At 36.3% G+C, this 24,073-nt stretch overlaps 2 protein-coding genes across 2 annotated transcripts; both read left to right on the plus strand.

Annotated features, from left to right (window-relative positions):
• Positions 1-17,143: 17,143 nt before the first annotated feature.
• LOC122039063 (agamous-like MADS-box protein AGL80) lies at positions 17,144-17,899 on the plus strand. Its single transcript, XM_042599076.1, has one exon. It carries the CDS (start codon positions 17,144-17,146, stop codon positions 17,897-17,899), a length of 756 nt encoding a protein of 251 aa, XP_042455010.1.
• A 2,333-nt stretch (positions 17,900-20,232) lies between these two features.
• Positions 20,233-22,217, plus strand: LOC122015524 (mediator of RNA polymerase II transcription subunit 28-like). Its single transcript, XM_042572474.1, has 3 exons — positions 20,233-20,598; positions 21,709-21,821; positions 21,918-22,217. The coding sequence occupies exons 1-3, from the start codon at positions 20,334-20,336 to the stop codon at positions 22,050-22,052; spliced, it is 513 nt and encodes a 170-aa protein (XP_042428408.1). The 5' UTR covers positions 20,233-20,333; the 3' UTR covers positions 22,053-22,217.
• Positions 22,218-24,073: the final 1,856 nt, after the last annotated feature.

A 24,073-nucleotide genomic window follows, 5' to 3' on the forward strand; every position in this document is an offset into this window, starting at 1 on the left:
AACGTCCGAGGTTAGAAGAGGAATACGGTAGAAGATCAAGAGGTTTTTCTACAAGGTATAACTAGTAATTTCTATTTCCGCATCATGCTAGTTATTTATGGAAATAATATCAAATACAAGAGGCTTACGTTCTAGAATTTCGAATATGTTTTTTCGAAGTTGTGTTCTTTTGTTTTTTCTTTTCCTTGTGATTTGATTGTTCTCTTTGGTTAACCTAAAGTTATTTTAGGAAATTAAATATTAGCTTTCTATTAAAGGTTTTGTCTAGTCGGTGGTGGTTGCTCCCATATCCAAGAAGGTCATGTGCCTCGCCACGTCAGTACTGGGAACCTTTTATGGAAATTAATATTTAATGAAATTAATAACTTAAGGAGACTTGGGTTGTACGTGTTAAGTTCCGCAGGAGATCCAAGTCAAAACCTAAAAGAACAAATAGATTAAGTTTTGGATCAAACGTGTTAAGTTCCGCAGGCGATCCAAAATTTAATTTAAAAGAACACATGGTAGCTAGGAAAAGGTTCAGACCTTTGTACAAAATTTTTGTACAGTGGAACCTATAGGTTTTCCGAGTAGCAACCAACAGAGCGGCCCCTAGATAATTATCTGGTTCTCAGGGGCTCGAGATACGACGTTGTTCGAGGCACGCCACTTATCTGTAGGCAGATGAATGACTATCGTGATGTGGCATCGGCCGCTCAGAGCGGATGGGGCTGACGTTGCTTTTCTAACCGAATGAGGCGATGACGTCGTTCAAACAAGGGTCACTTGTACCACCGGCAAAGGGGGTGGCATGAAGGCGACCGACGGTGCATCTATTAATCCCTCAAGCAGACCGGATAGCGACGGTGTCCGATTGGAAGATATATAACCTGGGAGCATAGTGACTCCCTGATCGAGAGCAGGCACGGAGGTTTCGCTTACCTCGGAAGGGGGACAAGAGACGATCGGTGCTGGAGTCTACAAAGCGAAAGTCACAGATCGAGAGAAACCCCCTTCTGCTCGGCGCCTCTTGCGGTGTTGCAGGGGCTCGTCGGAAGGCGTCGACTCCGAAGTGATCGCTATCAGGACCATAGATGACTGTTCTGTTGGTTAGTCCTAGGAAAATCGTACCGGTTCCACTGTACAAAAATTTTGTACAAGTGTCGAACCTTTCCTTAAATAACTTATTGTGTTCTTTAGAAGTTAAATTAGGAATCACAAACGGAACTTAACATTGTTGATTCCAAATTTAATTTATCTGTTCTTAATGGTTTAGACTTGGATCGCAAGCGGAACTTAACACTATTGATCCAAACCCACTTACGTTATAAATTCAATTAAATATTAATTTCTAAAATTGACTTCCAGGACTGCATGGCGAGGCACATGGCCTTCTTGGGTATGGGAGCATCCACCACTGCTTAGACAAAACCTTTTAAGGAAAGCTAATATTTAATTTCCTTATATAACTCTAGGTTTAACCAAAAAGAACAATCGAATCACAAATTCAAAAAATAAAGAAAAACACAAACATGAATTACTAATTCGAAAACTAGATCTAATGCCTCTTATGTTTGGAATTCTTACAAAGAAAAATAACTAGTATGATGTGGAAGAAAAATACTAGTTATACCTTCTCTTTGTATGCTAATGACCTCGAGATCTTCTACCGTATTTCTCGCATCACCTTGGACGTCATGCGAGCGACTATCCTCCAAGATGAACACCACCCAAAGCCTTCTTCTCCTTCTTCTAATTTTCGGCCACCACCACCACAAAAGAAAAGAGAGCAAAGAGAAAGGGAGAAACGAGAGGGCCGACCACACCAAGAGAGTCTCCACCAAGAGAATAAGAATTGATGTCTCATGAGGCCTCCTCACCCCTTCTTTTATATTACTTGCTCAACGTAAATAAGGGAAGAATTTTTACAAAAATTAAAATCTTCCTCTAGTTTTCCCTTTTCCCTTTTATTTTTCCTTTTCTTTCCTCTTGATTGAATCAATCACCAAATCATTGGATGATGATTTTATTTTTATTTTTTATTTGGCTGGACACCTTGCTTGGGCACCAAGCAAGGGTGGCCAGCCCCCTTAAAGAGGAAGAAAATATTTTTTATAAAATTTTATAAAAGAAGAAAACCTCTTATAAAATTTTACAAGCTCTCTTGCTAAAAGTGGATGTTAAAAAAGGAAAGTTTTAAAAATTAAAACCATGTTTTAAAATTTAAAACTTCTCTTCAAAATTTTCTTTTTTAACATGAATAGAAAATTTTAATTTTTAAAACTTCTCTTCCTTTTTTCTAAAACCATGAGGATGGTTAAAAAAGGAAAGTTTTAAAACTTTTAAAACTCTCTATTAAACCATGTGACCTAATTCAAATAAAGAAAGTTTTTAAAATTAAAATCTCTCTTTTAAAACTTATAGTTTTCTACAAAGAGAAGATTTTAAAAATTCAAAACACCCCTCCTATTTGAATTTATTATGGTCGACCCCTACTTGCTTGATCATCAAGCAAGTGGGTCGACCCTCTTAAGGAGATGGTGGTCGGCCATTGCTTGGTCACCAAGTAATGGTCCGGCCTCCTTTCTTGGACACTAAGAAGGGCTTTTAATGAGTGATTTATAAGGCACTAATGAGGCTACGATAGGGACCTAGAGAAGAAATTGGTTTTGGCCTTCCGATGAGCTTGAGTATCCCGTGTTCACCCCGAACACACAACTCAAGTTCATCAACAATAACTCATTCCACTAGAGAGTTATTGTTGCACTACTGCACCAATCCCAAATTACATTTATGGGCTCCTTCTTATCATGAGTGTGTTAGTCTCCCTGTGTTTAAGATAACGAATGTCCACTAATTAAGTAAGTTACTGACAACTCACTTAATTAATATCTAGTTCCAAGAGTAGTACCACTCAACTTCATTATCATGTCGGACTAAGTCCACCTGCAGGGTTTAATATGACAATCCTTATGAGCTCCTCTTGGGGTCATTCTCAACCTAGATTACTAGGACACAGGTTCCTTCTATAATCAACAACACACACTATAAGTAATATCATTTCCCAACTTATCGGGTCTATTGATTTATCAAGCTAAATCTCACCCTTTGATAAGTTAAAGAAATAGATACTAAATATAAATGCTTGTTATTATATTAGGATTAAGAGTACACACTTTCATAATAACTAAGGTCTAGTTCTTTTATTAAGTCAGTATAAAAAGAACTTACCTAAAATGGTCCTACTCAATACACTTAGAGTGTACTAGTGTAATTTATTAGTCAAAATAAACTAATACCTAATTACACTACGACTATGCCAATGGTTTGTTCCTTTCCATCTTAGTCGTGAGCAACTGTTAATAATTTATAAAGAGCTGATAACATGATCTTCTGTGTGCGACACCACACACCATGTTATCTACTTTATAAATTAATTGAACAATTATATTCAACAAATAAATATAGACATTTGACCAATGTGATTCTTTTATTTCAAAAATAAATGTTTACAAAAGCTAGACTTTTAATATACACTCTAACACGTTCAAACAATAGATCCGCTGTTGCAGCCGTCGTATCGCTCACGACTTGCCGACTTCCTCCAACACCGCTCCCTAATGTTGGAACCCCATAGTAGTTTTGATATGATCAACCAACTTAAAGTTAGGTCATGTTGTGTTTGAACGTTGTGTCTAAGTGTGCAGGAGTTTAGAAACACAAGAAGACAAGCGGAAGACACATCTAGCGAGAAGGGTGGAATGGGAAAGGTGTTGTTATTCTTTTTCAGGGAATTAACCTCCTCTTGCCAGCTCCCCTATGCTAACAAGTGGTATCAGAGCTAGGATGTCCCAGAAGGACTAACCGCCGACTAAAGAACGAGACGATGGCTAGTGTAAGCATTCACCCACCAAAATTCGAGGGAGACTTCGCGCAATGGAAATATCAGATAGAGGAATTATTTAAAATTGACTTTGAAATTCTGTTAGTTATGAAATATGGGTTTGTAGCTCCAAAAAACAAAGAAGAATATTAGTGGATAAAAAAGGAGCAAGATGACTTTGTGGTGAATGGTAAAGCGGTGTTTCATCTGTTGAGCGTTCTTCCGCCCTAGGAAGTCAATCAAATCGGCAGCTACGACTCCGTCAAAGAGATCTGGGAGAAGTTCCTAGAACTCCATGAAGGCACTTCAGAAATGAAGTTAGCAAGGCGAGACATCATCTGGGCCCAGCTAACAAACTTGTAGATAAACAATGGAGAAAAGGTAGCGCAACTCCAAGCATGGATCAAAGAACTTATCACTCAACTCAACAATCTCGGAGAATCGATAACGAACCGAGATGCAATCCGGTATGCGCGTAACGCCTTCCCGAGAACTCTAGAATGGTCATCTTAGTAGATGTATATTATATCTTTTAAGGATTTCAAGGTAACTACACTAGAGAATTTATTTTCTACTTTTGAACTTCACGAAACTCGATGTGCAGATTCTAAAGAAATAAAAAAGTCGAACAATAATTTTGCCTTGAAAGCCAAGAATGAAGATTCTGACCTCGAAACATCCATCAACGAAAATGAAGCAGCACTATGGGTAAGGAAGTTTAATAAGTTTATTCAATCTAATAAATTTAAGTCGCAGACAAAAAGGGATTATCGAAACAAAAGGAAGATCCAATGCTACAACTGCAACGATGAAGTGCACATTAAGGATGAATGCCCTAAACTAAAGAAAAAGGAGAAGGACAAGGGGAAAACACCAACAAGATCCAAGCACAAGAATTTAAAGGCCACATGTAGGGGTGTCAATTCGGGTGGGTCGAGTCAGGTTGGGTTGGGTCGAGTTGAGTTTTTTTTTTTAACCCAACCCGAACCCGAACCCGAACCCGAACCCGACCAACCCGATCAACCCAAACCCGACCCATATAACCCGAAAATCTCATTCAAAACAACTTTTTTGGGCTATTTTCCCTATAATTCTTCACTTTTATCTCAATACTCCATCATTATCATACAAACATGATATTAATATACATAAAAACATCTAAATTTTTAAAATAAAATTTGATTTAACCCCAAAAAAACCCACAAAACCCTATATTTAAGTTAACCCGGGTCAACCCAGGTCAACCCGAACCCGACCCAACCCAACCCAAAACATTTTTACTCTCCAACCCTCCAACCTGAACCTGAAAATGCCCAACCTGAACCTGATTTTTTTCAGGTCGACTCGGGTTGGGTCGTCAGGTCGGGTTCATTTTTGACACCCCTAGCCACATGAGATGAATCATCGTTCTCTAAGTCTGAGATCGAAGAATACGCTGGACTAGCCTTACTGGCTGGTCACCGAGAAAAAGATGAAAGCAACTCAGTAATGAGAATCGATGAAGGAGGAGGATCATCAGAGGAAAGCTGCAATGAAGGAGGAGCATCAGATCACGAGATAAGTGAGTTACGTGCATTATCTCCCGAGCAGTCTTTTAATTTTATCAAAATACTTTCTAAAAATTTGTACAATTTATAAAAAGAAAGCATTATTTTAAAAAAGCAATTAGCTAAATCATGTCCCTTAGAAATGTATGATAATTTAAAATTAGAAAATGATAAATTAAAAATAAAAATTGAAAAGTTGAAAAATAACCATGTATGTTTGAGTTTGAGCAAATAAAAAAAATTAGAAAGTATGATAGACTAAACTGGTACATTAGAAAACACCAAGGACAACTTAGAAAATCCCCAGAAGTTATGTACCCTCCAAATTTTTAGTTAACCCAGTAGAAAAGAACTTATATTAGGTTCCAAAAATATATTTGAATTGAATTATTTTTTTGGGCATTCAGAAAGGAAATTAAATGTTTAATTTCTTTAAGAAACTTTGTCTAGAAAGTGGTTGTTGCTCTAATAACAAAAAAAGTCTAGTGCCTCACCACAACCTAGAAGTCAATTATTAAAATAAATATTTAGTTGACTAATTGATAATTGTTATAAACTTTTAACAAGTTAAAGTTTTTTTAATTAGTTAAAGTATGTCTTTATGGAATTTTTTTTATGTTTGATTTTTTTTTAACTACCCCCAAAAAATTAATTTCAAAATTTTCTATTACTTTTCCCTATTTTTTGGTGTGATCAAAAGGGGAGGAATAGGTATAAGTTTAGGGGGAATAAGGGACACTTTTTTAAAATTGCATTTTATTGCCTAAATTAGTTTTGCAACTTAATGCATGTTAATGCTTAACTTAATCTTGCAATTTCTTTATGGAATTTGTTTATTTTTTTCCCTAACTTGAACTTGGGTTGATGCACATCGAAAAAGGAGAGATTGTTGAAACTCCTTGGTAGTTTTGATGTGATCAACCAAGTTTAAGTTAGGTCATGTTGTGTTTGAACCTTGTGTCTAAGTGTGCAGAGCTTAGGAACACAAGAAGACGAGCAGAAGACACAGCTAGCAAGAAGGGTGGAACGGGAAAGGTGTTGTTATTCTTTTTCAGGGAATTCACCTCCTCTTGCCGGCCCCGTTGTACCAACACCTAGCACTTGAGTTCCCTCCTCGCCGAGTGGATCCTCGTTGGGACCGATCTGCTGCAGACCGTGGCTCTCTAGTTCGGCCATGGGCGCAGCGTGATGTCTTTGTTTGCAAGCTTACACTTGTTGGTCAGACGCGCTCGCAACATGATTCGAGCTGCATAAAAGGGAGAAAAATCGGTTAGATTCAAAGGTTGGGGAAAAGAAAGAGCATACCTAGGCTGGATGGAAGACTTGTGCGAATCAGGCTTAGGCCGAACACGTAGAGGACACCCTCTAACAGTAACTTGTGGATATAGTATTTCTGACCGGCCAAGCTGGAAGCTGCATAGAGGTAGTCCGAGCGGCTCTTGTATTTCTTGAGCTCAGGAGGATTCAACACCTCTAATTGCCACCTAGTCAGAAAGTTCGGCCGCTCTAGAAAGTGAACAAAGAAGTAGTAGTCCTTCCAGTGCTTGTTGTAGGATGACATATTATCGAATAAAACTAGGCTCACTCGGGCCTGGAAGAGAAAAGTGTCCGGTTCGGGCAATTTAGGATAATAAAAATAGTAGAAGAGCCGAGGAGTAAGAGAAATGTCGTGCATGTGGAATAGAACGACAACTTCACACAACAGCCGAAAGGAGTTCGGCAATAGTTGATGGAGAGAAATATGAAAATATTTACAAACGGCAAAGAAGAAAGGGTGGATCAGGAACCGCAGACCGACGGTAAATTGGTCCCTAAAGAAGCATACAAAGCTCGGAGGCTGCTTGTTTGGGTGGTCAAAAGCCAAAGGGAGATCAATTTGATAATCGGAGGGAATTTCAAAGACAGTTCTCAAACTCTCAGCATCGCGTCCGTTGAACCTGGACTCGATGGACGTGTACCAGAGCCCAGGGATGGAGGCAGGAGGTTGAGAGGAGCTTGCCATTGGAAATAAACATTAACAAGAAACAACAAAGACGCTCGATTGAAAGAAAGGACGCTAAGAACAACGAACAGATTCGGTTGAAGGGTAAAGAAAGCTTACTAAAGAGATTGCTACAATCGTCGGAAAGGAAGAAGAACGCAGTGTCGTTGGAAGCTTCGAAGACGAAGACGTAGAGTGAGGAAGATGACGACACACGTGAGGATTATGAACCTTGCGACCGATCAACCTCATTCATCTGATCCAAGGCTACGGAAACCTAGAAGCAGATCCATCATTGGTTTTGAAAAGGTACATGCCTCGTTGCAAGAGGATATCCTCTTGTCACATCGAGCGTGTGGCAGCAATGAGGAGCACGTGTCCTTCGGTCACAGGATAACATTAATGAGCTTAATTAAAAATGTATGGTCGTGTGCTCGGCCATAATTATCAGGCATTTACATGGTCTTCAAGAAATTTCAATGATGGCAGCCAAGACCAAGCTCGCCCAAGGACGCCTAAAGAAAAGAAAAAATATGTGTCAATTGTCGTTGCTCATCATCCTGGTCAGTGAAAAGAATGGGTCACAGGGCTAAACCCGGCAACAACAAAATGAAGCTAAGTCGTGTTGGCTTATAGGCTGATTAGCGATTAAAGACCAAGTACAGTCCGATCGACCACTGAAACATATGGGTCAAACGGACCTTAAAGTCATCAAAGACACATCTGCTTGTCTAGTCAGTCGGACTTGTAGCTTCCTTCGACTAGACTTGAAAGGGAGGTTTGTGATGCAGCAGTAAGGAGGAGCCCACCTGGTAGGGGTTAATAACCACGGTGGAGGTAAAAGTCAAAACGGTCAATGTCAGAGCTTAGATGCTCGACCGCGTCACCCGAGCGAGAGGGGGCTACATAGGTCGATCAGAGGAACCAACGTCCGATCGGTCGTCTGAATGAAACAACGTCTGGTCAGCCCAATCAGCAAGAGAACGGGTCGAGCGGGCCACCCATCCAGCTCAGAGTATGTCATTGATAGTGTAATGAACCGATATAATAAAAGAGGAAAAGATTGACACTTAATAAGGGGAAGAGAAAACAAAATAAAACACTCTATCTATCCTTGAATGCGGAAGAAGCCAAGACAAAGATATCTTCTGTCTACAATTAATATCATTAAACGGGGGCATATGAAGGGTCACTAAAACAGATAGAAAAGAGTATGGTAAGTATGAAGAAAGGGGAAGGATTATCTCAGTTCCTAGTACTTTCACTTTCTCTTCTTTTGTTTCTAGCTTGAGCATCGGAGAGCCAATGTTAGGGATCCTCTCCCTTGTTTGGTTTTATTTTGCAGAGAGGAACGAGGTCTTCATCCGGTCAACAGAATGACCACCTCCTCAGATTTCCAACTTCACGCTTTCAGACAAGAACAATCTCCTTCTCAATCTCCATGAATTTCACTCATCTCTCACTTCATATCCATTGAGCATCAGTATTTACTTATAATGGAAATTGAATAACTTGAAGATAGAGTGATGAATGACAGTTGTTTATGTGAGTTAATTACTCCTCCAACTTAGGAGCAAAGAATGAGCTCAACCAACTATACTACGGATTGTAAGAGGAAGAATAGGGAGAGAGGAAGGAATAAGATGAGAATAATAAAATCTATTGTTCATTGATATTTGTCCTAAGGACAATACAACATATAATGTTCAAAAGTACTTGGTCAAATAACTAATTAATAAATAACAGAATTATTCTAAGAATAATTCTGAGAATAATTATAACAGAATTATTAGAATAATCCAAATACTAATATGATTTGATTTGGTAATTTGATCCGGTTAATTTGGATAATTCTGTTATATCTCTTTTACCCCCCGACAAACTCAGCGGGAGATCTCTGACGTTGAGTTTGTTTGCTAACTTGTTGAAACGTTGTCTGGATAGTGGCTTAGTAAAGATGTCAGCGATTTGATCTTCAGCAGAAATATAAGAGACGGATAACTGCTGAGTTGTCACACGTTCACGAACAAAATGAAAATCAATTTTCACATGTTTTGTACGAGCATGAAAGATTGGATTTGCTGTAAGATATGTTGCTCCAATATTGTCGCACCAAATTTTTGGTGCAATATTTGATGCAAGATGAAGTTCAGAGAGAAGTGATTGAAGCCAAATAATTTCTGATGTTGTATTTGCTATAGCTTTATATTCTGCCTCAGTGCTTGAACGAGATACCGTAGGTTGCTTTTTCGAATTCCATGAGATAAGATTTCGTCCAAGAAATATTGCATATCCACTAGTAGAGCGTCTATCTTCAGGAGAACTTGCCCAATCCGCATCACTATATGCATGTAAATCTCGAGATGATTGGCGATATAAAAGAAGACCATGTAGAATAGTGCCTTTGAGATAGCGAAGTATTCTTTTTACATTATCCCAATTTTGTTCGGTTGGAGCATGCATGAATTGGCAAGCACGATTTATCGCAAAAGTAATATCAGGACGCGTGATAGTGACATATTGTAAGGCCCCAACAATACTTCGATAAATTTGTGGATCAGATAGAGCAGGAGAGGATGAAGTTGGAGAGTTGTTTATAGTAATTGGCGTAGAGACCGGACGTGCTCCATCCATTTTGACTTTTTGAAGAAGTCCAGTAATGTATTTGCTCTGAGAGAGAAGATAGCCATCCTCATGTGGAATAAGCTCAATACCAAGAAAAAAACGAGCAATACCCAAATCTCTAGTAGGAAATTCTTGATTGAGAAGACTTAATAAAGTTGTGATACCCTTGTGATCATTGCCTGTTATCAGAATGTCATCCACATAAATAAGAAAAAATATCATATTTTCATCATTATATTTGTGAAATAGAGACGAGTCAATCCTTGAGCTTGTAACCAATTAGATAGTCGATGAAACCATGCACGAGGAGCTTGTCGAAGACCATATAAGGATTTCTTGAGTTGGCAAATATGAGATGGAAATTGTGGATGAATGAAACCAGGTGGTTGCTCCATAAATATAGTTTCCTCAAGATGACCATGGAGAAATGCATTTGAAATATCCAATTGTCGTACAAGCCAATTAGAACTAACAACTATTGATAATAATAGTCTGACAGATGTAATTTTGATGACAGGCCTGAAAGCGTCATTAAAGTCAATACCTGGCTGTTGACTAAATCCTTTAGCTACAAGTCGAGCTTTGTATCTTTCAAGAGAACCATCAGCTCGATGCTTAAGACGGAATACCCATTTAGAGCCCACAACATTCATTGAGGGAGTGCGCGGAACTAGAGTCCATGTTCCATTGCGAAGAAGTGCATCAAATTCTGTAGCCATTGCACTACGCCAGTTTGGATCCTTGTTTGCTTGTGTAAAACAGGTTGGTTCAATAGATTTAGAAGAAACCACTAGAGCTCGTGGAAGGGGATATCGAGTTGCATTTGGTGGGCAACGCTCATAAATATCACTAATGGGAAGCATGCGACGAGGAGCATTATCATCTGAATCACTTGATGATGACGACGAGGAAGTAGGCTGACATGGTGATGTAGATGACGAACTTGCATTATCCGAGGAACCAGAGAGCATATTATCTTCGATCGGCGAGATTTCTAAGATTGGAGCAGCAACCGGAGGTGATTCTGATGGTATAGGAGAGTTATTAGAGAGCTCCGAAGCAGGACCTAGAATTCCATCACTTCTGATAATATTATGTGGCATTAAGAAGGTGTCACTTGTATCTGGAGGAGAGATTGAAGAAGCTACCGAAAAAGGGAATAAAGACTCATCAAAAGTAACATGTCGTGAAATATAAATTCGTCCTGTTGGTATATGCAAGCAACGATAACCATGGTACAAATTGCTATAACCAAGAAAAACACATTGTAGTGAACGAGAGTCAAGTTTGTGTTTAGAATAGGGGCGTAACCATGGATAACATGCGCAACCAAAAATTCGAAGGAAAGTGTAATCAGGGGTTTGATTATAAAGTGTTTCAAGAGGACATTTATGATTGAGCAATGGTGTAGGAAGTCGATTTATGAGATATATTGCAGTGCTAACAGCTTCATCCCAAAATTTGCGCGGAACTGATGCATGATGAAGAAGAGCTAAGGCAGTTTCAATTATATGTCTATGTTTTCTCTCAGCAGAGCCATTTTGTTCTGGAGTGTGAGGACAAGAAACTCGATGAACAATTCCACAAGAGACAAAATGACGATGGAGAGCTTGATATTCGCCTCCCCAATCAGAATGAAAAGAGAGTATTTTACGATTAAAAGATCGTTCAACTTGAATTTGAAAATTACAAAATATATCAAATAAATCAGATTTCCTTCTCATAGGATAAAGTCAAGTATAATTACTAAAATGATCAATGAATGTAACATAATATTGGAAACCTTGATTAGACAAAATAGGTGCAGGGCCCCAAACATCAGAATGGATTATTTCAAGTGGAAAATTAGAAACATGATCAGATAAAGAGAAAGGTAGCTTATGACTTTTAGATTCCATGCAGGCCCTACATGAATAAGATGGAGAGGAGGTAATAAAAGTAGGTAAACCATACCTATTGATGATTGACTGAACAATACGAAGGGAAGGATGACCAAGTCGAGCATGCCAAGCTGGTTTATTTGTGCGTTCACCAACAAAAGCTTTGATTGAAGAACTCTGAAGACAATAGAGGCCATTTTTTATTCTCCCATAAAACACAATAGCATTTGTTCCTCTATCCTTTATAAGATAATGATTATGATGAAATTCAAAAATGACATTGTTATCAAGACAAAACTGGCGTGTAGAAAGTAAATTTTTAGTGATAGATGGAACATGAAAGACATTGCGCATGTGAAAAGTTCGATTAGATAAATGAACATATGTGTTTCCAAGATTAGCAATTTGCAAACCTGAACCATCGCCTACTTGCACCGTATCTGAGCCATAATATGGCATTACGTCTGTAAGGATATTACAATCTGATGTGACATAATGAGTTGCTCCAATGTCAATATACCAATCAGTAGATGAGAACTCTGGGTTTTTACCACAAGTAGGCACAGACGAAAGAACTTTAGGATATACTTGTGAAATAGATGGTTGTCTTGAGGTTGTAGGACCACCAATGAAATTTGAATCAAATGGACTAGGACATTGAATACCAAAATGTCCAATTCCAAGACAAATTTGACATTTTACCCTAGACCAATCAAGTCTTTTAGGGCATATATTTCCAGTATGACCAACGATGTGACAAATTTGACATCGGTCTGGACTTTGTTTTTGTCCTCTTTGATGTCGTCGAGTATTTGACATCTAAAGTAAAAAATAACTTGTCCAGTGGTAGTGGAAAAAAAAATAGAGATTAAGGAAGAGGAAAGAGAAGCAAAGGGGTTGGCAGCGGAAGAAAATAAGTATTTTTCATTTGTTCTGAAAAATAGAGAAGAATAAGAAAATTAAAACACGTAGGAGAAAATAAGAGGCTTGAGGGAAAAATTTAAAATTCGCCGTTTATATGATCTCCGCCTCATGAAATTGAGGGAAGATAAAAAAGAGAGAGAGAGAGAGATGACTCTGATACCATGTAAGAGGAAGAATAGGGAGAGAGGAAGGAATAAGATGAGAATAATAAAATCTATTGTTCATTGATATTTGTCCTAAGGACAATACAATATATAATGTTCAAAAGTACTTGGTCAAATAACTAATTAATAAATAACAGAATTATTCTAAGAATAATTCTGAGAATAATTATAACAGAATTATTAGAATAATCCAAATACTAATATGATTTGATTTGGTAATTTGATCCGGTTAATTTGGATAATTCTGTTATATCTCTTTTACGGATGATATGGTATGTTATGAGCGGATCCAGAAATTATATAGCAAGTGATGTAGTAGTCAAAGTTAAAGTGAGGTTGTGGTCAAAGTTAGAGTTAGATGACAGTCAAAGTCATAATATATGTAGTTGAATGAGTCATTCTCACCAGGACTCAGTTCCTTATTCATTGGCGTCATGGACTCTAGTATAAAGTCAGTCGGCCAAGAGTTGGTCAGGCTTAAGGTATTTAATGCTCCACTTCAGTATCAAGGTACCCAATATATAGCTGGTCGACCTTAGAGTCGGTCAGATTTAAAGGACCCAGCTTCCCATTCTTTGAGCACAAGTTTTTGAGCTTACGGTCGGTCGACCGCAGAGCCGGTCAAACCTAGGAGATCTATCGCTCCATTCAGTGCCAAGATATACAGAATAACTCAATCAACCCTAGTGTCGGGCAGGCATATAGGGCTTAACTTCCCATCCTTCAGAGGTATTCTCTCAACACACAGCAAAGGCAATCTCCCAACACATATCAAAGGTCGTCTCCCAATATCCAGCCGGACAGACTAAGATTCGGTCGGACTTATAAGGCTAAGTCACGCATCATATGGTCAACCGGACATGGTGTCGGTTGGACCTTCGGGACTTAGTTCCCTACTTCTTATATGCTAGTCTCTCATCATACACCTGGTCGGATATAAGTCCGGTCGGACTGCCTCCAAGGGCAGTATTGTTAGTGAATCACTATAACCTGTCAGAGAATAACAACTACTTGTTAGAGAATATTCTGCTACCATAATATAGGCATGTAATGGAACCTTCCGATGAGCGTGACTATACATCTGCTAGTATCTGACATCAGACATTCCCAACCACTTCAATTATTGTGGAAGTTATAAAAGACTGTTTATATGCATGTAACAAAAGATTCCTCGGAGGATGACTGTGCATCTTCTAGACTATACATCTTCTATTACCTGATATATTCAGACACCAGATATTCCTTGTTACCTCATTATTATTGAGGTTATGAGAGATGACATAAAAAAGGAGTCCTCTTTGTTGGCGAGGTACGCTTTTGCATACGCACACACTTTTTATTATGCTTTACATCGTACGCACGCATCCGACTGTTCATCTTCTCTACTTTCGCTCGACCACCGTACTAACTTGAGCGTCAGAGTGCTTGTGTCAGGTACTCCTCCCTGGTTCTTGTTCTAACATTTTGTTTGCTCTCTTTGGTGTGCGCAGAAAGGAGTGTCAGGTTTTCATCCCTTTCTCTAGCTTGAAGTTTTCTCCCAATCAACGACAAAGCCACCTGTCCAGCGCATCATCTCTACCGCCTCCGGATAGGACCAACAGATTTGCTACATCATTAATAAGAAACAACCAAAACATAAAAGATTATAATTTAATAAGACTCATAATATGTCATTTTACATTTAAATACTGATAAGAAAACACCCCTATTAGATGACAAATTAAGTCATAGTAAATTGCTACATCTAGCTTGATTCAAAGTGACTTCTCCTAGACAAAAGAAAACTAGATTATATGCTCTGATTACATAAAAGTGCAATCAGAGCAGATCTGGTCTATATAATTAAGATGCATAAAATCCCCAACTATGAAGTGCATTTTGTTAATTTCTTTGCTTTTTTGGTTAAGTATTTGGCTATCTTAGTTTAGTAAATGATCTCTTGTTATAAGATGACTACCTTGTGGGAACCTCTAGCCATTATCTTCTCCGCCATGCTGAAGAAAAAGTCAGTTAGCTCATCGTTGTAGATGACAATATCAACCAAGAGGACCGTAGCACTTTCAATCTCGCCGATCTCCTCAGAGCTCCGAAGGTATCTTTGATTCGGGGACCTAGAGTAGTCAACAGAATGTCTAATTGCGGCAAGGTATTGAAGAATAGCAACTAAAACTTTTGATGAATAATCTTAATTTCAGCAAGACAGAGAGAATGAACTCACTCCTTAATTTTTAGCCATAGTTGTTTTATCATTTTTTTATTATAACAAGGAGTAAGTACTAGAAAAAAATAATTATTGTATATGATGTTTCCGTCTTGTTTCTTAGAGTAACGAGTTATAGAACAACCTTTCAGATAATTACCATCCTCAAATAAGGTGCTTAGGCAATTATGATTTTTTACATCTTACTATTATTTATCCTCCAAACAAATTAGGTGAAACATATTAAATTCATCACGTTTACTTGCTTGTATATGTTCAAAATTCACCGGGCAATTATCACACTACATATTGCTTCAAGATGATAACTTTAGACAAAGAATGATAATTCTTCTAGTCAAATATTGTAGATGGCCAAGCCATCAATTAACAAACTTGTTGGCGTGTACTCACTCTTAGGATCATTGGTGAAGGGGATGAGGAGACCTGAGATGCATTCAAAGAGAGGGTTAATTTGACTGGCCGTGGGATGAATCCTGGGGTCACTCCAATGCTCATGTTAAGGTTGTTTGAGGTGATATGCAGAATAGAAATGGTGATGGAGAAGAAGAGTAGAACCTCGTGGAGTTGAAGAGAATTCAGAATCCCCTCTTATTATCTTCGTGAGTGTCTATATAGTTGTCCGGAAAACATCTCCACATCAACTAAAATATCATCATCGCGGGAACCGATGAGGGGACCAGATATGGCAACCATTGGTTGTCTCTCCATCCATCCAACACCATGTGTCAGTAGGGATATGAGACCAGATCTGATAACCTTATAACCGTTCATCCATTCTCAGGATGCCACATGTCCTAGAATATTCGCAGTAATGATTAGTAAGCCTGTATAGGGCGTAGATCTATCTTAAAGATGAAAAATGTGGCATTGATGTGGAATGACCTTAGGAATATACGAAGTCAGGATCTGAGACGGCGACAATGTTAGGATCTACCTTTGAGGAAGAGTGCCAGCGACTAAAGCCAAGACAGAGATGAAGCGAGTGATCATAGCAGGGACCGAGAGGGAGTTTATTGCTGAGACTGATCGGGACTAAGAAAAAGTTTAAGACTGAGACTGAGAGGGAGTCTGAGATAGAGGAAGTCTATTGCTGAGACTGTGAATGAGAAGAAGTTTGAGAGGGATCTAAGACTGAGAGTGAGTTTGAGACTGAGATGTACTAGAGTCAGGAGTTGAGACTGAGATATGATTGATGATTTGTCATTTAATCAGACATGCATGGCGGGGATGAGCGCCCTGAGTTGGTTAAATCAGGTCTAAGTCACATCTAAGCGGAATTAACCTTCTCTTCGATCACGTTTGATCCATCTTAATTTTGATTGATAGATCAACATGACTCTTGACCCACGGGACATGTAGAAACTGAAGGAGACCATTGTGGGCGGCATCAATAATAATACAACAAAATTTTTTTATTTTGTCTAAATTATATGGCCAATGATATTGTCGATCGATTGATTTGGTAAAGTAAAATTCTGATAAAAACGATCATGTCGGTTTGAACACTACCTATTGATTGATAAAATAATTTTTTTATCTAATTATGCGAATTATTTTTTTTATCCCAATAGTGTTTTACATCGTTATATTATTTCCTATTATCGTTGCACTGGCTTATTTAATTAATTAATTAATATCTTTGTCCTAATCCAAAACCAATTTTGTGTTGATTTTTTTTAAAAAAAAAAAAGATTTGAAATTTAAAATTATGATCTCTTATTCAGGAAGGAAATAGTTAACATATATATAAGATGGGAAGAAATAATACAATTTGAAATTATGAAAGGAAACATGTTGGTCTTCCATTAATTGACGGGATTCGTTGTGATTCATTTCCAAATTCAACAATAATTTCGACTCCGAATGAAAATCTACCAGTAATTTGTATAAATTGATGGAGAGCGATTAATAAAGATAAGCAGTTGATTAAAAGATCGCCATGGCGAGGAAGAAGGTGAAGCTCGCATGGATCCCCAACGACGCCACGAGACGCGCCACCTTCAAGAAGCGGAAGAAGGGCTTGATGAAGAAGGTGAGCGAGCTCGCCACGCTCTGCGGCGTCGAGGCGTGCCTGGTCGTCTACGGGCCTCATGATGCGGCGGATGCGGAGCCGGAGGTGTGGCCGTCGCCGGAGGAGGCGGCCCGCGTGGCCACGCGCTTAAGGAGCATGCCGGACATGGACCAGTGGCGCAAGATGATCAACCAGGAGGGCTTCCTCCGTTTGCGCGCCGCCAAGCTGCAGGACCAGCTCCGCCGCCAGGAGCGCGAGAACAGGGAGCTCGAAGTGAACCTCTTCGCCCACGAGATTATGGCCGGCGGCCGGAGCCTGGACGACATCGGCCTAAACGACGCGGTGGTACTGGCGCAGATGATAGACATGAAGCTGAAGCTGGTGCAGAACAGGCTAGGAAAGGAGACGGTGAGGATGCTGCCGTTTCCGGCGGCCGAGCCCGTGCCGTTGGAGATTCTGCCGAGGAAAAACTGGTTCGTTGAGGAAGATATCAAACCGCTGACTTCTGGTGGGAGCAGCATCAATCCATGGATGGTCGGGGAAGAGGTGATGCCATTGTCCTACGTGGAGACGATCAAACAGCCATGGCTGGAACTGGAACCAGAAGGGATCGCGCCATTGTCGTACGTTGAGCCCAACTTCAATCCATGGATGATGGATCCTAATGGTCTTTTCATGAACTGAAGACGATGACTCACTTTGCTGAATTATTCTGCTCTAGTTTTCCAGGAAGAACTTTAAATTTATCTTAAAACTTTCTTTAATCTTCTCTAAAGTTGAATTCTAAGCTTTTGTTGGTTTAGCCTTTTCATTTCCCCTCTTTATGTTCTTGGACTACTGTCGACATAATAGAATAGTTTGTTTCCATGATAATTGTTTTTGGCGTTTAATTAGTATTGCTCCTTTAATGAATTATATAATATATGACGATGATTATAGCATTAATATAATGTGCTATAGATTAATCTCTGAGATTTGCCCAACATAATGGGTCAGATTAAACAGCTAATTGACAAGCTTAAACTTGTTTGCTTTGTAGATTCTTAAATTATTAGTCATCGCACACATGTATTTCTTTGTTTAAGAGAATTAAGATCGAGAAAAAGATAAATTTATGATAATATCTCACCTAAACAATTAGTAATCATCTTTCGAAATATAATTTACCACTTTAGAGAGAGAAATGAGAAAGAGAACCCGATGGAAAGACAAGGTAAATAAGCTAATTAAATATGCATTAATGGGATAAATCAAAAAAAAAATTCTCTCTCTTCTCTCTTACCCTTGGGGCAAAAAGAGAAAATGACCTTTTAGAAAAAAATTTTACTAACAATATATTTCATTTAAAGTATGGTAAATTTCATACAAAATTTATTTCTCAAGATTCTTAAAAAAATACAACATCATACAAAATATGTTTCCTAAGTTTCTACAAAAAAAAAAAAAATATAATACCTACAAATGAAAAAAAAATAAATATGAAATAATCATTGAAAAAAATATATATTTTCTAGATTTTGAGAAGCAAAATCATCAACAAGGTTTTCAAAATCAAATTTTTCTAACACCTCATTTCGATATTCTTCCTGCTTTACATGATTATGATCATCATTTTCTCTTAATTCTTTCTCCTCGTTGATTACATGATTATTTAATTTTTCTTGATTACTCGATTGCTGCTTATTTGTTACATGATCATTTAGTTCTTCTTGACTTTCTTCTTGCAATTTATCAACTAAATTTTCATTAAAGAGCTACCTTTAAAAAACTTACGAAGAACACCTTTGTGAGTTTTAATAATATGTTCCACTCTTTTTCTTTTGTTTCTTTTCTAACTCTAAGATTGATATTTTTTTAGAAATACAAATTTCAAATGTAAAAAAAAAACACACAAAACCAGCAACAAAGCTAACAATGTAATAAATACAAACCGTGAAAATAATAGTCAAAGAATAATAAAGCTTAATTTGTGCTTGAAGTAATCGATATAACTTATTCTATGATGATTAAAATTGGGATGATTTATTTAAACTCTTCCAAATCTATAAGAAAAATTATAAAATATTAACTTCAATACAATATTAAAAATCAATATTGAATATTGATAATAAGAAAAAAATATAGATAAGTAGGTAACTTATGTTGTAAGTTTATATATTGATGAATGATGATGTTGATGAAATTAAAATTAATAAACTTTTCTAATTTAATTAGAAGAGATTTAAAGGAGAAAAAGGAGGAAATTAGCATTCAAGATTCATTTTTTACTTTTTTGGGTCTTATGACCTTTGTAAATAAAATAATGAAGAAAAAATTGTAAAAGATATAAAATCTTGGAAAGAGAGAAAAAAAGATCATTTACCTTTTTTTTTCCTTTTTTTTTCTTTCTTTTCTTTTTTAGATTTTTTCTTAAATTTTAATAGGAAATATATTCTTTTAGACCTTTATTAAAACAATTCAATAATATATATATATATATATATATATATATATATATATATATATATATATATATGGACTTTTATTAAAATAATCCAATCAAATATATTTTTTAGGTTTTTATTAAAACAATATAAGTATATATAATATATATTATATATGCATGTCAAATTTGGGGTCCCTAAAAATCGAGGGCCCTTGACCATCATCTCCGATGACATATCTCAGAGCCGGCCCTGCAACTAAGGGAGCTATCCGTGATTTATATTTGGATTTATATGTGTCGTTCATACTTGATGTTTATGTGTCTTGGAAATTCTTTAGTTTATAATTTAAATATATGATAATTTTAGAATATATGATTCGGTAAATTGGCAAAAAAATTTGAAGTTGTAGGTTTACAAATTTCAAAAAAAAAATAAATTAATTAAATGTCATTAAAAAAATTTAATAAATGTCAAAGAAGAGTTACAATAAAATTTTTTATTTTATTTTTACAAATGCCATCAAATGTTTATAAGAGGGGATTCGATACGAGTTGTTGATTAATATCAATGGTTTAAATGGATCCAAGCTCTTATCGGACGGATAGAAGGAGGTTTCACGAAATCGAGTTTCCAACTTTGTGAGCCCTAAAACTTGCCTTTCGTTCGACGAGAACGATCGGACGGTGACTGTAATGGCGGACCAGCCGCAGCAGCAGCAATCCACTTCGTCGGAGCCTGAGAAAGGTGAGCTCCCAGGTATCCGTTCTAGGGTTTCGTCTAGGTCTCCCATGTCCGTGGAGGCGCTACCCGCTCAAATGGAATCTCCCTCCGCCTCGTCGCCGTCTCAGAGGGACGAAATGATGGCCTGCGTGGTGGCTCTGGAGGCGGCGCTACTTCCTTGCCTCCCTGCTCGTGAGCTCCAGGCTGTTGATCGTTCCGTCCACTCCTCTCACCAAAGTCGGTCCCTTTCTCTTCTTCCTTTGCTAATTTCCGTTATTTCATCGTAGTATTAGTAGCCCTAGATCAAATTGGGATCTTACAAATATGTTAACCTTTAGATTAGATACTCAGCTGTTTCTCGTGTGGCAGTTAACAGCGTAATATGACACATTTGGATTAGCACTTCCGCTATCTCTTTGAATGTTTCTAGTCCACAGGGACAAGTGTACAGATAGAACGATGTTCTTTATTTTCTTAGATAAAGATCTAAATTCCGTCCTTTAATTGCCTTTAATTGTGTTTCGCACAGTTATTTTGCTCGAAGACAATTTTCTTAGCCATTTCATCTCGTTGCTAGCTTCTGGATATGACAAATTGGAATTAGAGGTTGATTGCTTTGTTCTAAAGATTGAATCCTCTAACAACTTTCTCAGTTTTAATTTGTTCATCGATAGATTGCTGCAATTGATCCTTATTTTTTAAATTAAGTGCCTAAATTTGTTAGGGAAAATGTATTTTCATGTTTCTGAACTAAAATTCTTAAATAAAAACACATTGCACTAGTTCGTTATAACTTTATCAGACTTAAATGATAGTTTGGATGTTAACATTTTGTAGGTTTGGTATTATTCTTAGGTTTTTAAAGAATATAACTTCCAGTAGGTTTGTTATAGTAATTCAGAGAACTGACTTGTTGTTGCACCAAACAGCATTAGAGCTCCAAATGCTTTGGTTAGTATGATTCTTTCTCATTCTTAATTGCTGTGATATTCATTGTAGTATCTTTCTGATTGCCTTCTTTACCCGCATCAATGGGTATTATTTCTGCCTGAGTCTGGACATGCAATGTGTTTTTCCTAGATTTTGCTATTTTACAATGACTAACAATGGTGATTGTATTACCCGAGGCAGTACATAGCAAGAATGTATGTCGAACTGTGCCTTAATTTTTGTTCCTTTGGACGCTGAGGAAACTACAGTCTGTTGTTATCTTACGAAAAATAGTTACCAAATTTAGTGCACAATTTCATGGCTTCTGAACAGATGTATAAATGAACTAAGAATCATCAATTGCATTGTGAATCTCTGATTATGACACATTAGTGACCTTTGATTGATTGTTTATAGTTGATGTTGAGCGACACGCAAGAGAATTCATGGAGGCAGCTAAAAAGCTCCAGTTGTACTTTATTAGCCTACAGCGTGAAGATCAACCTACAAGGGAGAAAATGCTTCGCAAGGTAAATCTTTAGCCTTGTGAATGGTTTCACATGTTAGTAAATGCTATTTTCCAGAATGGAGCTGTCTGTTTTGCATTCATCGAATCATTGTTGCAGGAGATTTCCGCAATGGAGGAAGAGTTGAAATCAAAGTCTGATTTGATCAAGCAGCAGGAGAAATTGGTTGAGGAGTGGAGAAAAGAATTGAAAGAACAACTTCAAAGGCATATAACGGAGTTAGAGAGGGTGTAGAATGGTTTAAATTAAGAATTGTAGTTAACAATGGCATCCAAGAAATGCTATTGTTTGGGTGATTTGGTTAGTTTCTTAATCCATTGGATTGTTTGGATTGAACATTGTGATTCTGTTAAGTTTTTTATTCTGCTTGCTTAATGAGATTAGAAATATATTTTTGCATATAGTTCATCCACAAGAATTCATGTGGATAATGTCAAATAGTTATGACTAACACTGTATTAATTTAAGACAACAAATACTGTATTTTGTTAGTCTCATCTGTGAGGATGAAAGCATTTTTCTTATGGGATTTTTGGTTTCCATAAACAAGTTCATGTGACCGGCTCAAGGTATAGCCGTATAGGCCATTAAAATCTATGCCTAGGGTCCTTATTATATTGGGATCCATAAATTTTACGTATATATATCTATATAAATTAAATATGAATTAATATATATGAATATTAATTTAAAAACATATGAATTTGGATATTAAATATTTAAAATTATGGTTAAAATAAATTTTAGTAGAGATTTGTTTTTACCAATTAGTTTTAATTTTTTACTAATTAAATTATATTTGATAAAAAAATTTAAATTTTTTATAGATTAAACTTGGAATTTTTTTTATTTGTGTTAGAGTTAATTGATAATTTTAATTTTTTACTATTAAAATTAGATTTGTGTGGTAACTTTTTTATTTTTTTTTATTAAAATTTAATTAGTAAATTTAAATTTTTTACTGATAAAACTTTAATTTATTAATCAAAATTGAATTTTGTTAATAAATTAAAAATATTTATTGACTATACTTAATTAATATTTTTTATAAAAATACTTTTAAAAGTTAAAAGCATATTTGATATTGTAGTATTATTTTTTTCTTAAATTTTATTTTTCTTTTATTTTTTTAATAACTCATCATCGATATCTTTTAGGTAAATATTTTTAGTTAAATAAATTTTATTAATAATTTATCAAAGTTAAAATTAATAAAAAGACAATTTAATTCATGAAGCTACGATTCTAAGGAAGAGTTTATTATACATAGTGACTATATCTAGTATATGAACATATTTTTTCTTTAGGTCACACAATAATTTTATCACTGTGTCGAGACTTTTTTCCTCGAAGTTAAAAATGATTGATAATTTTTTAAAAAAAATATAATTAAAATATATATTAAAAGTATTACAATAATTTATTTCTTGATTCTAAATTAGTTAATATAAAATATTTTTTATTTTTAAAATTTTACTAATAATAAAAAAGTGAGATTTGATATAAAATAAAGTTATTGTTGTTACTGCTTCTAATGGTATAAAAAATTAACAATATATGAAATTATCTTTTTAAATTTTACTAATAAAATTAAATGTAGTCCCCGGAACATGATTGAGTTGGCTAATACGGGGTAGATATTATTACAATGGGCAAGGTATCGAATCTCGATAAAGTTAAGAAAAATACTCTCCCCGTAATGACCAACTGTAGCTTGGTTGTAGCCGGCCCGGCTCAAGGCATAGGCCATTAAGGTCTATGCCTAGGGCCCGATCTTATTGGGTCCATTGATTAAATAATTAAATAAAGATATTTAAAAAAAGTAAATTGAGTCATTAATATTAATTAATTATAAGATACACATTAATAAATATCATGCTAACACATTAATGACATCTTATTAATTAATTCATTATTCCTATTTAAACATTACACGTATCCTTATTTCCTCATAGTTACAATTAGTCAAAATTTTATTTTTTTTAATCTCATTTCCTCATAATTGCACTTAGCCCAAGATTTTATTCCATTTAATTATATATCTTATAAAAACAATAAACACTTTCCTTCTCAATATCTCTAAAAAAACCCTAATTGTTCTTTCACCAATATTTCGTGGCTATTTCTTTTCTCCTCATTAATTTTGTATATTTATATTCTCTTGTCGATATCTTTTTTTCTTTTCTCGTCAATAATTCTATACGTTTATATTCTCTCACACCGGTAATACTCTTAGAGAACATCCTCCACCTCTC

Source organism: Zingiber officinale, chromosome 1A (assembly GCF_018446385.1).
Source record: "Zingiber officinale cultivar Zhangliang chromosome 1A, Zo_v1.1, whole genome shotgun sequence".
Lineage (NCBI taxonomy): Eukaryota > Viridiplantae > Streptophyta > Magnoliopsida > Zingiberales > Zingiberaceae > Zingiber > Zingiber officinale.

Excerpts from the sequence above, each read along its gene's own strand:
- LOC122039063 (XM_042599076.1), top strand. The coding sequence starts at position 17,144 with ATGGCGAGGAAGAAGGTGAAGCTCGCATGGATCCCCAACGACGCCACG.
- LOC122015524 (XM_042572474.1), top strand. The coding sequence starts at position 20,334 with ATGGCGGACCAGCCGCAGCAGCAGCAATCCACTTCGTCGGAGCCTGAG. Across the intron at positions 20,599-21,708 it reads CGTCCACTCCTCTCACCAAA|TTGATGTTGAGCGACACGCA; the intron begins GTCGGTCCCTTT and ends GATTGTTTATAG. Across the intron at positions 21,822-21,917 it reads GGGAGAAAATGCTTCGCAAG|GAGATTTCCGCAATGGAGGA; the intron begins GTAAATCTTTAG and ends TCATTGTTGCAG.